Here is a 15,720-nt window from a genome sequence, read left to right on the forward strand (position 1 = left end):
GCTGTGGGCTTCTCCGACCGAAATCAAACTTCCAGCACCTCAATCGTGTCATATGCCATCCATAGTTGACTTACTAATTGGTTGCGGGTGAATAAATCAGTCAAAACTGTAAAATTTGGGTCCTGGAAATTTCATCTTCAAAAACTGAAAATGGGACAGAATTTGGGACAGTATGATTTTTCAATTTTCTTCGGGATTTTGACTTCCAGTACCTTAATTTGGTTTCATACCATCATCAATTAACTGACTAATTGGTTTCTGGGCTAAAAGTTCATCAAATATATCAAATTTGTGTTCAGGAAATTTCATATTTGAAAATGGGACAGAATTTTGAAAAGAGAGCTTTTTGGTTTGTTAAGCTTTCTGCTGTGGACTTCCTCCGACCGAAATCAAACTTCCAGCACCTCAATCGTGTCATATGCCATCCATAGTTGACTTACTAATTGGTTGCGGGTGAATAAATCAGTCAAAACTGTAAAATTTGGGTCCTGGAAATTTCATCTTCAAAAACTGAAAATGGGACAGAATTTGGGACAGTATGATTTTTCAATTTTCTTCGGGATTTTGACTTCCAGTACCTTAATTTGGTTTCATACCATCATCAATTAACTGACTAATTGGTTTCTGGGCTAAAAGTTCATCAAATCTATCAAATTTGTGTTCAGGAAATTTCATATTTTAAAATGGGACAGAATTTTGAAAAGAGAGCTTTTTGGTTTGTTAAGCTTTCTGCTGAATTAACCCATCGCAAAATTGTACTATTTACTCATGAGCTGGCTTGTGGCTGGGGTCAATCTCCGAAATTAAAAGAAATAAATCTAGATCTAGCTAGACTCCCGGTTTTTTTGTTAACCATTGTTATAACAATTGATGGACTTGCCCGCCCCGTCGCTTTCTACGAGAAGAAAGCAGCGCGCGCGCTACTTCGAAGAAATTTAGACGAGTAACATCAAATATCCGTCAAGTTTTTTGCAAAATATTCGCCCTGTAAAAATTTGCTTCATGTTGTAGTAAGCCCGCTACGCACGATTGCGCGGCTGTATCTTGGCTGTTGCTTCGATAATCGATATTCTCACTAAGTGAAATGACAATTGGTGTCACGACGTGATACAATACAAATAGGTAGTGCGCCATCGTGCATCGACAGTGAGCCGCGCGTGCCAACTGTAGGATGGTTTTTTAGCGCTAAAATTGGTAAGCTTACTCGTAAACTTACAAGGAAAGTGTCCGAAAAGTTTAAAGCATATCCAACCATCAAACATTATGTTACAGTTTTGATTCACGATGTCAATCCTTCGCATCTCGCCGATCTGCATAAGTGTGGTTGCGAGAAGCATTATTGGATGCGCGCGCGCGACCCAGTAGTGCATCGCGCTACAAGTTACAGTTATGGGGGCAGGGGGGTCTTTATGAAATTTCTCTCGAAATTGATTTTATAGTTGTTTCTGATAGAGGGGAGTGATATCTACCAGATATTTTTGGTCCCATGGTAAAATTTGTATCACGTTGCGACCCCCACGGTCGTTTCATTCACATAGCCATGTGCCTACGCGTACTGCGTGACGCGCTTGTTTACGGCGGTCGCGCGCTACTGTGTACTGCAAGTGAGAGGGCTCTGGTTAGAGCAAGTCGTTTCACTATCGTCCTGACGATACAGGGGGAGCCGCGCACTTCGTGCGCGGCGGGTCATACAACGTATGACAAGGTAAAATTTTGTTCCTAGCCGAAATTATTGCCGGTCAAAGGTCAGCGCTCATGTGTAATTGTATTGCGCGAGCGATTTTCAATCGCGCGCCCTGAAAATCGAGTCTAAAAATCTATCTTCTCCTACATTTTTTAAAGGCCTATCTCGAAATTCTAAAACGAGCAAAAGTTTCTAAATGGTCCTTAGAACATATCCTAAAAGTTTCAAGGTGATTGTATTTATATTTGTGTCCGAGGAACATCTCAAGTGGAATGTTCCTTTGTCACTGAGTGTGGCCTATTCGGAAGGAAGGGTTCTGGTCCTATGGGGATACTGTTGGATTGATCGTCCCTTGCGAATTCGTCCGCTAGTTCTTTACCGTATACTCCTTCATGTCTTGGAACAAAGTTCTACTCGATGAGAAAACCTAGCAAGTTGAGTTGGTCTGAGATGTTCAGAACGAACCTGGAGTTAAAATTGGTGCTGTTAAGGGCTTTAAATGCAGCCTGGGAATCTGAGAGGAATTTATGATTGATCGAGATCCTTATTTATCATTAGTCCAGATACTTGCCATGTATAACGCAAATAGCGGGTACGATTTCCTCAATGAACCTGAAGAAAGAATATCTGTCCTGAATTGATACCATGTAACTTCAAGCTTAAAAATGAATCAAAAGTTCGAGTAAATCGTTAAACGTTGTATGTCCTATTTGCATCCCCTAAGCATTGCATTGATGTTTATTCCTGGTCCGGTTAGCTTTGCGTCTCAGAACTAAAGAGGTCCACTATGCTTTAGTGAGCTATGCTGTCCACCAGGGTACTGTAGATCTATGGGTTCCCCGTGTAATGGGGCAGGCTGTGATAAAGCATCTCTGCAGGATGTCCGAGATGAACTGTTTCGAGTGTTGAGAACTTCCGCTGTAGAAACTGAATAGAACCAGTAAGGGTGTTAGTCAAACTCTGCTGCTACTAGATGATTGTAGAGCGTCCAGTCACACTTAAATAAAGAGTGTGGCAAAGCTAACCCGGTCCCCTGAAAAGTGGTTACTGGAGGAAGAAGTGCCAGGAATTCTCGTTATCAGTGTGTCCTCGTAGTCAGAGTTGAAATCCCTAATTCTGTCTTATCACGTTCCTGTGTCTAGCGTGTGTCAGCCCTTACGCATTAGCTGTCTTAACTGAAAAGACCTGAAAAGTGGTTACTGGAGGGAGAAGTGCCAAGACTACTCATTATCAGTGTGTCCTTGTAGTCAGGATGAGCGAATTGGAATCCCTAGCTCTGTGGTGGGTGACTTCGATGGGACCTGAAAGCTGAAAGAGAATTTCCTGGTGATTTAATAGCTCTTAGAGCTAGGTATCTGTGTCTAACGTATCGTCATTTGTGTGTGTACTATCTTGTAACCTGATATCTGAAAGAGAAATTTCCTGGTGCTTGGTAGCTGTTAGTGTTGACTTCCTGGTTCCTATGGGAACTTTGAGTTGGCAAGTCCCAACCTTAGTACTCAACAAGAGAGCACACCACCCGTTAGTGCCAACCAGGCCACACCACGTGGAGGTTCGGAGAGGATTTCGTGACCCTAGAACCAGTACACAGTATAGCCCAAAATGTTCTACTAACAAATAAAAAGAACTTGCAGGTTCATGGTCCTTTGAACGCGCATACACATCTGATCGGAAATATGTAAAGGGAATTTATTTTCAATTCTTTTACTGCTGGCTGCAACTTAAACCAGCCGAACACAAAAATATATTATCATCACTAGTGGGTGGATTGATTCCCATAACAGGACATTTATCAGCACGCAGCACTAATATGAAGTTTATTATCGAATTTAGATTTGGCATATGGAACGTTGTATATACAGGGTGACCCACACGCAACCCTTTAATAACTCACGTAATTCTTCTTAGAATTGCACAGAAATTTCAGAGAATATAGATTATAGATATGGGTCAAACTTAGATTTCCCGAAAGTTTCGTCAAATTAAGTGAGAACGCTTTCAGTTAGGAACTTCAAAGTTTCTAGACACATATGGTTTGATAATTAAAGTGCTTTCCCAAAATTTCAAGTCGGTTGTTCACAATTTAACCGAGTTATGACCCTTAAATGCCCTGATTGGTTGGAAACTGCTTATAGGATGTTATTGGAATAAAACAAAAATATATCAAACATATAAATCAAATAAATCATATAAATGAATCCATAACAATTAGCAGGATGAAATCAACGAACGAAAAGGTGTGAGTGTATAATCACCCAGTCAATTTTATTAACGAGATACATAAAATGCTTGATAACTTCGTCATTTCTAATCCGTTTTGCCTCATGTTTTCAGATCATATGCAACATTCAATAATCTACCAGCTCTCAAATATAAAACGCGGCGGAGCTATTAAGGCCAACGTAATACGTATGTACACTGACTTTTGGCCCACCCTGTATATTGTTTAATAAGTGCTCATACCTGCTCTGAAAAAAGAGGTTGTGGGAAGATTATCATATTTTTTTGTGTCAGCCTGCTCGGTTACGTCTGATGCATGAACAGTAGGAAGTTCATCTGTCATTTCCTGAGAGGATGGTTTGTCCAAATTCATCCGGCATCGCTTCTTCTTTTGCATTATAGACACTATGGAGTTATAACAATTGTAATTTAGTTTTCATCGCTTTAATTGCAGTAAACAGTATACAAAATCGGTTCCCAATCAATAATCAATCTTTCCTATTTTGTTGTCTTTTGTCATATTATAATAATCATCAAAATGATAGCAAATTGAGCAAAAAATGATACTCAAAAATGTTTTTTACGATATTGTTCCATATTGCCCTATTGAAGAAAACTGATAAACACGGCTACAAAACGCTATTTTTACTGTGAAAGTTACTACTGATAGTATAGTAACTATTAGATAGATAAGATAACTTCACAAAAACGAGTGGTATGCCTGTCCTACGGACTATTAAGGTTCAGGGTCAGGAATTGAGCTGGAAAGGTGGAGAACCAAACATGGAGGATCAAATCAGAGGGTCAGAGGCCCTGCAACTAATTGCAGGGCTAATTAAAACTAACTGCTCACAGTAGTGAGCAGCTATGTTGCCTTAAATTTGATTTCATATTGTTATTGGTGAACAAAGCTTTGCTTAATTTTTATTAACTTTTTGTAATTTGCTTTTCCATTAAATTAAAGATTAAAAATTAATATGCCATTAGTTGAAGTTTGTTACGATATATAACATTTGACATCACTTTTCTATTTGATTTTAATATATTTTCTAGAAGTTATGACTTATGTTTTCAGAAGTGCCCATTGGGGTTTTTATTTTTAACTGATTATTATGTAAACAATAAATTAGTCCATAAAGACGATCCCCTTACTCCCTTACGAGGGGCTTTCAATTTCAGCTTTACGGGTTTCAGCTGAGAAAATTCCTGAGAAAATTCCTGTAGACACATCCTCGGCCCGGGGTTTGAGACCCGAGACAGTTCAAGGAACCCCTCAGAAGCAAATTAAGCTAGGATAGATTTTATGAATATGGGGCAGGTTTGAACTGTGAACCCTGGGTCAGAAGATCTGTCTACGGGAATATTCTCAGATCCATGAGAGGAGTGATGTCTATCAGCTGCTTTTAGTCCCATGGAAAAATATTGTTTCTAGCCGAAATAATTGCCGGTCAATGGTCAGCCCTTATGTGTATTGTGCGGGCGATTTTCAATCGTGCGTCCTGAAAATCGAGTCTAAAAATCTATATACTCCTACAGATTTGATTCGAGCCGAATTTTGAGATAGGCCTTTAAACATTTTTTATTCGACTTTGAAAATCTTGGACCTCAAAAAATTGTTAAAATCGATCTGAGTGTAAATATTGTATTGTTTCGATATACAATATATGTTTAGATATATAATACCTATTTTGTAACAAACTGATGCCATTGACAGTAAGTATGACAGAGCATTGCAAGACAATTTCTCACCCTTGGGTCAGGACACCCCCCTATTATCCTGTAGAAGGAGCCGAAAAGATTGGACCAAGTGGTCACTACCCGTTCAAGCGACCTGTCAATTTGAAGGTGAGCCAGAAATTAAGAATTTGAGTTGTTTGTTATTTAATTTGTTTATTGGGACAATTATTTGGGTTACACCACAATATACATTTATTTTACAATCTAACTTGTGTATTTGATTTCTATCTATTACTTGGATGTGTGTTCATCAGTTGGGAAATAACTGAAAGCTCCTGTACATTGTACAGAGGTAATTCCTCATGAGAATTTAAGAAATTTAAAGACCAAGTCAGTATTAATGTTTCTACAAAACTTTCGGCCAGTCAATTTTCTACCAATGAGGTCTAATAAGAGTAAGTAACTCCGTCACTCAGGAAAATCCCACTCATTGGACTTTGAAGAGGTACACTGGATTGCCAGTGGACTGTAGATTGAGCGCCCCTGTGCCTAGTCGCAAGATTAACAGCGACCAGGGCGTACACCTCAAAGGTTAATTTTAGATATGATATTATATAAATGATAAAATGTCATGAACAGCAGTTGTGCTAGTTCAATCTTTAGACCAACTGACATGGATTTAGGAATCTTACATATATAGTTATAACTTATGGTGGTGCAGTTTAATTAATAATTAGTAGCTAAACACTAAACACTAGCACTAACATTACCAATTTTTTGATCATAATCTTTTCTAATAATGATCTTATCAATGTTTTAAATACTACGATTTCTGATTTTCAAAATGTTGCAGTTGAAAATTACTGGCTGGCCCCATCGCCGGACCATCCCCGCAACTTTTGTAGGACTGTCGAGGAGCCGGTTATGTATTCTAGCAAGCCAGCAACTCGATGTGAGGTATGCTCTACTTTTGACATTCTGATTACTGTGTTGTATTCAATAAAACTATAGTATTTCAACTGAATTTAAACAGAGCAGAAATTCAGTTTAGCACAGTGCAGTTCTGTCACACAGTAGTAGATTGTTAAGTTGTTGTCAAATAATATATAACAAGCGAATAATATTAGTCACTTGTTAGTTACACCTTTTCTGAGGTGTAGCGAACGCCGAGTTTAAAAATTATGAAGTTTATAATCAAGTCATAATGAGGAATAAATCCTAATTGCCGATCAAATTGAAAATTTTAGAAGAGTTATAGGATGGCCTCGAATAAGGTAAAATTCAAAATCGAAGGCCAAGGTTCGACCTTGGACTGTGGCAACGTACTAACGTGGCACAACTAATTTTCCATTCTGTGAAGCTAAGTGAAGAGACTCACTGTACATGTAATAACATTCTTTCGTTAACATTACCACCGGCATCAACTAAATAATATACCAGATATCTATCTATGTTATATTATAAACTTGGCGAAATCTCCCAAGCAACGGCATAAAAACACTGAAAATTGGTCAAAAACCGACCCTAATTCGATCTGACCAATGTCAGCTCGCAAATTGAGTTGAAAACTAGCAATTTTTAGCAATACTAAGGCAATGGGACTACTGCGGACCCTCCACCGGCCAAACCTTGTTAACAAAGCCGTAGTCAAGGTTTGGTGAACGGTACTAGTTAAAAGCGTTTAAGGGACATAAGTCAAAGTGGTAGAGCAACATCATGTAGTGGACATCTTGAGAAATGAGTAATAGGTAGAATGCAAATGTAAGGTTGCTCCTTCAAAAATCGTCTTCCTACTCCGATAATAAATTACATCAAGTCTTGAAAATTATTCGAGAAGAATCTCGAATAATTGATGAATGATGTTGCTCTACGAAAGTCGAAACCTTGTTCAGCTTTTTTCTATAATCCCGATTTAAAGATCCTGATATTAAATCTACCTTTATCAGGAGTGGTCGACGTTGAGATGCATGTTACCCTCACAAGGGGTCCTCAACCACCAGAAACCACCCAAGTGGGGGACGGGACACGCGCTACCACCAATCCGTGGGGACGATAAAACCACTTACACCTTCTACAACAGCCCAATGACAGAGTAAGTTGTCCGCCCGTCGGTCCGTCCGTCGGTCCGTCCGTCCGTCCGCCCGCCCGCCCACCCGCCCGCCTGCCTGCCTGCCTGCCTGCCAACCTGCCTGCCTGCCTGACTGCCTGCCTGCCTGCCTGCCTGCCTGCCTGCCTGCCTGCCTGCCTGCCTGCCTGCCTGCCTGCCTGCCTGCCTGCCTGCCTGCCTGCCTGCCTGCCTGCCTGCCTGCCTGCCTGCCTGCCTGCCTGCCTGCCTGCCTGCCTGCCTGCCTGCCTGCCTGCCTTCCTGCCTGCCTGCCTGTATGTTTGCCTGTATGTTTGCCTGCATGTCTGTCTGAAGCCAGTCTTTCATCTACCGCACCAGCCAATCCTTGTTAATTAAGAGGAGAGTAGATCGGTTCATTGAGTGAACGTTCATTTCTGAAAAATTTGGTACCTTTTTTATTTTACACAATACTTACCTCGGTCGTGTGGCAGGTTAGTAGGTACATACCTACTTCGCAATTTGATACTTACAATTATTGGGGTTTATAACATCGTTTTGAATGTTTTAGGCTTTAATTTCTACGATCACAAAGGCCTCATTAGTTTGGCTTATCGTCCTCCGTAAGAGGTTCTATTGGCTTCACTTTGGATGACTAAATTTCGCTACTAACTACTAATACGTTGAAATAGATGAGATATAGTTCACTAACTCCACTTTGGCATCTTTACAGTACAACATGCAACAATAATCATCGTACACTGTACACTGTACAGTGTCTATGACTATATTATATAATAAGAAATGTACAAATTTTCTCCGTTGAGCGGATAATGTAGCGGAGAAAGAAATCATCGTATTTTTAAAATGACAAATATTTCCCTCTCCGTCTTGCGTAATGAGTACTCTCTAATTCTCTGGAACATGGTCACAGGCCAAACGAGAATATGATCGATCGTCTATTGGTTGCCAGGGAAACAGCATCAATATATTTGTTTTATACAGCAGTTTAATAACGTGATTGCATATAGATGTGGATACTGGCGGGGAGGTGATCATTGTTTGTTTACATTAATAGGGAACACATGTTCAGGAGGCTGAGGAGGTGATCATTGTTTGTTTACATTTTAGGTGGAACACATGTTCAGGAGGCTGAGGAGGTGTTACATATTTTGTATTATAGAAGGCTTGTAACACATGTAACGCCTTCTTGTTACCCCCCTTTGAGGACCCCGAATTATTTTCTGAACGAAAGCTCAAAAATAACCGAGAAATCGACCTTCTTATTAACTCATTTTGATGACCGTTTCTAACCTAAAATTGCACGAAAAATCGATTTAGCTAGGTTTCAGAACCTATAAACACTTCCTTATCCCTCAAAATCGATGTTTTATAGGTTAGAATGCAAGCAACAAGCAACATATATTTTGATCCTTCGGTTCTACAGCTCTTGACCTAGGGCTGAAACCGAAAGATCGAGGCAATCCTAACCTTAACTGATCGAACTTGAGCGAAGAGCAGAGTACGACAAAACACAGCAGGTAAGCATCTCATTTTTGTGACTGTTCCTCACCTGTACAACGTTGCACGAGAAATCGATTAAAGTTGGTTTTACAGCCCAATAACGCTTCCTTTTTCCTCAAAATTGTTGTGTTACTCAAACAAAGAACATGTTGATTCTGCAACGAAAGAACAAGGAGATCGTCTCATTAACAACTCAAACAGGTTCAACAGGAAGAGTGAGCACTGAGCAGAGGGACATTATATCGTATGTTTACATTTCTTATCTGTATTTGACCCTTTGTTCACATTGTTATCTCTGCCACAGGTTGGCAATTTCAAGGTGCTCTTATCTGCAGACTGCACCTCGGTACACACGCCATGATTACGTCATACAGAACTAGAAATTGTGTGAACCGTGACCATTACAACCGTGCCCAGTGCCCATGTACAATGCTAACTGTTGGGGGGGGGGGGGGGGGGGTGGGTTGGGGGTTGTTTACGATAGTCAAACAATCTTGATAGTGTATCAAGGTCTCTCCTCCAACTGACTGCTGTGCTTATCGTCCAGTCAGGAACAGAATAATAACATGATTTTTTAGTTATAGTATGTCTCGGCTGAACTGCGGAGATAAGTACAGTTTGCTGTAATATGTACAGTTTGCTGTAATATGTGGTCGCGATTATCAACTCAGTGGAATTTCAAATGATGAACTGTGCTTTAAGTTTACACCAACTGGAACCAAAGGAATATACCCATGAGTGCTCCCTAACTTAACTTGGACGGTAAGTGTTTGACAATAAAAACTAGGACACGAATTCTCTGACAAGAAATGTTAGCAGGTTTAAATAAAATATACCTGCAGTTAGCAGGTTTAAATAAATATACCTGCAGTTAGTTTAAATAAATATACCTCCAACTGACTGTGGTGCTTATCGTCCAGTCAGGAACAGAATAATAACATAATTTTTTATTTATTCAAGTAGCCCTGGTCATTTTAAAAAAATCGTTGTCCACCTCCCTTAAAAAAACAGGGTTCAAATTGACCAGTTGGGCACACACGAATGCGATGTCGCTCAGATAAGGCAACATCTTCGCCACAACTTTGTTTCCCAAAATCTTGTACCGCTTCAGATAGCCAATAGAGCGTTCCACGTGGATGCGGGCGATGCTGACTTTCCTGCTGGCTGCTACTTCTTCCGGCGTGAACTGAGTCTTGCCCCACATCCCCGCTGGGATGTTTAGTGTAACTCCTGAAATTTAATTCGCTTTTTATTCCGCTTATTCTTAACTAACCGGACGATGATTAATCACTCTACACTCAACTACTCAACTAGACTGTTACGTGACGTTTCAACACGTTTTCTAGCTGGCTCTGAAACCTTAACCACCCAGAATGACCCTAACCCTAACACAAACCCGATTTCTAACTTAAGCGTATGCTGAAACCTTAACGAGAAATTAGAAACCATAAGTCATAGCACGTTATCTCGCGAGAGGAGCATCATTTGGGTGATTCGCAATCAGCATACAAAATATAAATACTACGATTTAAGTTGGTTTTAACTGTTAGTGTTATAGGGGCCCGTTCAGAAAAATCTCATATTTCGAGTGTAGCACGGTTGGAACTAACCTTCGGGCAAAATGTCGTGAATGAGGAACCCCTTGTCAGCCATCACGTTGTCACCAACAGTCACCTTCTGCAGTATGGCACTATCCACTACAATTTCCTTATCGGTTGTGCCACCAGGGTAACAGCGGCTGACATACGTGATTACCCCACTGGGCGCAATTCCGATTAGTAACTTGGCTGTGTGCGTAGCTGGAGATGGAACAGAATGATTATGCAGGGGAAATTGTATGAGGTACGAAAGCAGAAGATCTGTAATTTACGTTGCAAGTTCAGCATTACTGAAAGGTATGATCTTCTGAACTTACACTTATAATGGCTGTAACATTTGGCGCTCGACTCAATGTTGGACGGAGCTTCAATTGGGACCTGTGGATTGTAGGAACTTTCAATTGCTACAACTGCAATAACAAAATGAAATTTTGAACATCACAATTCGCACCCCGCCGTAATTGTACTGCTGTAGAGAACACCAATTCACTGGTCACGTTTAAAGTGAAATGTTGTGTCAATTTATCTATTGTGACTGTTATAATTCTGTCTGAGCTCTAAAGTTATAGCCGCTCATTCGATTCTGGTAATGGACTCAAATCATACCTCGGTACAGTCAATCACGATCCTAGTGTTGGGATGGGAAGCGAAGCATGCAGGCATGGCTTTCTGGCACTTCGCTAGTGACGGTAGTTCGTCGCCAACCAGGGTCTTGAATTTGTTGACCATGATATCCAGCCAGGACCTCCATATCGATGTTATCTGTGATCTCGATACCTGAATTTACCTGAACTTAGTTCCGTTGCAATATAATAGGAAAAAAGTTTTGAAGCAGTCCCTAGAACAGCTGCATCTATTTTTAAATCTCTTTTGAAATGTAAGAAGTCGAAAATCAACATTTGAAAGGTCAACTGCTGTTACCCAAACTACCGCTGTTGCTACTAAAAAGCTTACCTGAAAATCGACAGCTAAAATATCATCAGGAAGATTAACTCGCAGTTTCTTCAACGTGATGAGCAGTTGGTCCTCGTACAGGAGGGTCGAATGATGGTTGCCAGTAACAGCGTAGGTGAGGGAGGTTTGGGTGCGATAAGACCGGAGGAACTTCAGCAAGGCAAGAAATACCTCTCCATTAGGTAATCCAGTGTATTGGTGAACCTGTGTAAATATTTCATATGCGGTTACGGTTGGGGCAACGTTACCTAAGATGGCGTGACGTGAGAAGTAATAATTATGGACCGGTTAAGTTGAAAACTTAGTGATTTGTTTAAGTAATGACATTGATTATAGAATAATAATGAAATGTAGGAGTCTGGGATAGTTCTAAAATTGGATACAACAGTTTGACACAATTACGATGACAAAGAGCACAAACCATTCGCGCAGAATTCTTTATGGTGGCGAATCTGATTCCCTCCAAAAGAGAGTTCTTGTACCGCTGTTGGTGGGTGTCGCATACTCTCGAGTCATTGGTAATCCAAGCCCTGAAAGAGGTTACAGTTTGAGTGGTGTTCTATATAATGGTATTTATGATGATTGCAGGTGTCCAAGGATGTACGAATATGAAAGCTGTTAGGATCAATCAACTAACGTGGGGTACGTGAGCTTCACTGATTCAAGGGCTCTTTTTGGTATACGCCGTCTTCCAAACGTACCACATCCAGGAATTGAACATTTCATGTTAATCTTGTTAATGTAAAAGTTAGTATATAAAACTTGTAACAAGTTGACATAGAAGTGCTGCACGTGCATACAATTAGATTGAGGAGCAGCGGTTCTGTATCAAAGCTGTTACAATTGATAAAACTGGGCAGTTCGGAAAATTTAAAAATGAGTCGGCAATCGGCATCTACACTTTCTTTATTCAGCAAATGTTATTTTCAAACAAATAAAGTTTGAGACAAACAATATTATATTATAATGTTATTTATATTTACAGCTACTTTCATGTCTGTTTTTTGCACTACTTACATTAAATTCCATACCACAGTAAGTGCAGGAGTAGGGTTTTGCTCCTGTGTGAACTCTTATATGCACTGTGAGATTACTGTTTCTAGTAAACCGCTTACCACACACATCACACTCGTGTGATCTCTTACCGGTGTGTATCACAGTATGTCTTTTTAGGTTGTCTGCTCGCAGAAACCGTCTCCCACAATACCTACACTTGAACTCATCATCGTCGTGTGTCAGCTTGTGTTTCTTAAGGCCATCAAGTTTTTTGAAAGACATAGGACACACATCACATCTGTATTGTTGTAGTGCATGCTCTGAACTGATATGATCATACAGTTCCTGTTCAGAGGATTTCTTAACACCACACTCATGATACTGACAATTGTGTGTCTTGTTTGTGTGGTTACGGTAGATGTGAGTAGTGAGGGTATTTTTCTGAACAGTGGTATAGTCACAATGTGTACACCTGTACTGCTTATCCCCCGTGTGTGTTAAAATATGCTGGGTGAGGTGGTGCTGATGATCAGTCCTATATTGACAGTAAGGACAGGTAAGTCTCGCTACTTCATCGTGTACTGTTCTAATGTGTCTTGTTAGACTCTTTCTCCAACCAAACATGTTCCCGCACGTCTCACACTTGTGTAGTTTCTCTTTCCCCTTCCTTGATACTTCTCGAGTCGTCCCACATTTGTGTGTCTCCAGCTCTAGCTGCGTCTTGAACAGCTTCAGACAACCGGTTGCAGTATGACGTAATCATGGCGTGTGTACCGAGGTGCAGTCTGCAGATAAGAGCACCTTGAAATTGCCAACCTGTGGCAGAGATAACAATGTGAACAAAGGGTCAAATACAGATAAGAAATGTAAACATACGATATAATGTCCCTCTGCTCAGTGCTCACTCTTCCTGTTGAACCTGTTTGAGTTGTTAATGAGACGATCTCCTTGTTCTTTCGTTGCAGAATCAACATGTTCTTTGTTTGAGTAACACAACAATTTTGAGGAAAAAGGAAGCGTTATTGGGCTGTAAAACCAACTTTAATCGATTTCTCGTGCAACGTTGTACAGGTGAGGAACAGTCACAAAAATGAGATGCTTACCTGCTGTGTTTTGTCGTACTCTGCTCTTCGCTCAAGTTCGATCAGTTAAGGTTAGGATTGCCTCGATCTTTCGGTTTCAGCCCTAGGTCAAGAGCTGTAGAACCGAAGGATCAAAATATATGTTGCTTGTTGCTTGCATTCTAACCTATAAAACATCGATTTTGAGGGATAAGGAAGTGTTTATAGGTTCTGAAACCTAGCTAAATCGATTTTTCGTGCAATTTTAGGTTAGAAACGGTCATCAAAATGAGTTAATAAGAAGGTCGATTTCTCGGTTATTTTTGAGCTTTCGTTCAGAAAATAATTCGGGGTCCTCAAAGGGGGGTAACAAGAAGGCGTTACATGTGTTACAAGCCTTCTATAATACAAAATATGTAACACCTCCTCAGCCTCCTGAACATGTGTTCCACCTAAAATGTAAACAAACAATGATCACCTCCTCAGCCTCCTGAACATGTGTTCCCTATTAATGTAAACAAACAATGATCACCTCCCCGCCAGTATCCACATCTAATAGATGTGGATCTTTATATCATTGACGGTAGGAGTTGAGTTTTGTTGGACTGATCAGCTCATGGACTGAAATAAAGTCAGAAATGTTGCGATAAATTCAATCTGTCTGAAATATTATTTGCTAAATTCTTTTAAAAAAAATATTTTGTTCGAGTGTTATTGGAATGAGGTTGTGATATGTGGTAAGTCCTGTTCAACACACCAATTTTGTTTTCAGTTATGTGGATGATATGCACGCAAGCAACAAGCTATTTAAACTCTTCTAGAATTGCAATGATACTTGGATCTCCTCGGCTGCTATTCAGTGATGTGCTGCAAAACTTTAAAAATCTCCTGAGACGATTTTAATAGTTCTTTAAGCAAAAAAGGCGGCTACAAAATCAGGACTGACAAATATTTTTCGTGATGAAAGCGATTACTGATGTTTTTCAACAATAATCAGTCGAGAGACTATATTCAAGGAATATAAGAATGAATGAAATTTTTGTCACTCAACGTCAATGTAATTAATATGGCATTGTGCCAAGGATTTTAGATTTTAGATACAGATTTATTTGCTAAGAAAAGATTTAATTTACACATCATTATGATTGTCGAAAGATTTACATTTTATTTTTAAATCGAATTGATGAGATATGTAAATTTACTTTGTTCTAAGTAAGGAAAAACTTGGACTAATGCTGGACGTGATACATTGTCATAAATCATAATAATGATTTCATGTGCTATAAAATGCGACAAATTTCTGGACCAGGGGTATACTTTAATTGTTATCAACGTACTACATTTGTCATTTGTTGACTCGACAACAAGCCTATTCGAAATATAATTTGTCATAACCTTCAAATGACATGGCTGCAGCCTAAATAAAAGTGTAGAGCGGCAATCCTCCTTATTTATCATAACAAGCTTGAAATATTACAATTTAATAATTTGATCATGCATTGCATGATATGAATAATTTTTATTAAAATCAAAAATATCCTGAATAATAAATGTTAAATAAATATTCCTTTTAAAATGTTCCTATAACTATTCCCAGAATAAGGGTAGTTACAAGTGAAACATATTCGACAGTACAAATTATATCCTGACGATTTTTCTTCTCGAGAAAACGTTTCCATGGAGTCTTATGATGAAATTTTATGTGATGTGTGAAATTAAACGAATGATGATTTTATGCATACTTATCTTCATAGAAGCTAGAATACAAACTCAACAGTGAGTACTTATTATTATTATTTTGATTATTTGAGCTGTTGCATAAGTGCACGGAATTTTCTGCTCGAATTACCAATCTTGATCTGAATCACTTCAGTACTCTCTCCAAACTTGCTGTTGTGTGACGCGCGTGTGTCCCGACCAATTTTCATTTTAAATACTGAAACT

General features: G+C 39.5%; 1 protein-coding gene across 1 annotated transcript; it reads left to right on the forward strand.

Annotated features, from left to right (window-relative positions):
- The first annotated feature begins 5,622 nt into the window (after nucleotides 1-5,622).
- LOC134818163 (uncharacterized) lies at nucleotides 5,623-14,963 on the forward strand. The gene is made up of 5 exons (XM_063827598.1): nucleotides 5,623-5,749; nucleotides 6,058-6,172; nucleotides 6,435-6,538; nucleotides 7,528-7,673; nucleotides 14,549-14,963. The coding sequence occupies exons 1-5, from the start codon at nucleotides 5,624-5,626 to the stop codon at nucleotides 14,595-14,597; spliced, it is 540 nt and encodes a 179-aa protein (XP_063683668.1). The 5' UTR covers nucleotide 5,623; the 3' UTR covers nucleotides 14,598-14,963.
- The last annotated feature ends 757 nt before the right edge of the window (nucleotides 14,964-15,720 follow it).

Source organism: Bolinopsis microptera, chromosome 7, assembly GCF_026151205.1.
Source record: "Bolinopsis microptera isolate Bmic1 chromosome 7, MBARI_Bmic_1.0, whole genome shotgun sequence".
Classification (NCBI taxonomy): domain Eukaryota; kingdom Metazoa; phylum Ctenophora; class Tentaculata; order Lobata; family Bolinopsidae; genus Bolinopsis; species Bolinopsis microptera.

Bases quoted from the DNA above. Each gene is read 5' to 3' on its own strand.
- LOC134818163 (XM_063827598.1), top strand. From the start codon at position 5,624: ATGACAGAGCATTGCAAGACAATTTCTCACCCTTGGGTCAGGACACCC. The intron at 5,750-6,057 runs GTGAGCCAGAAA...TCCGTCACTCAG, and splicing joins AGCGACCTGTCAATTTGAAG to GAAAATCCCACTCATTGGAC. The intron at 6,173-6,434 runs GTTAATTTTAGA...AAAATGTTGCAG, and splicing joins CCAGGGCGTACACCTCAAAG to TTGAAAATTACTGGCTGGCC.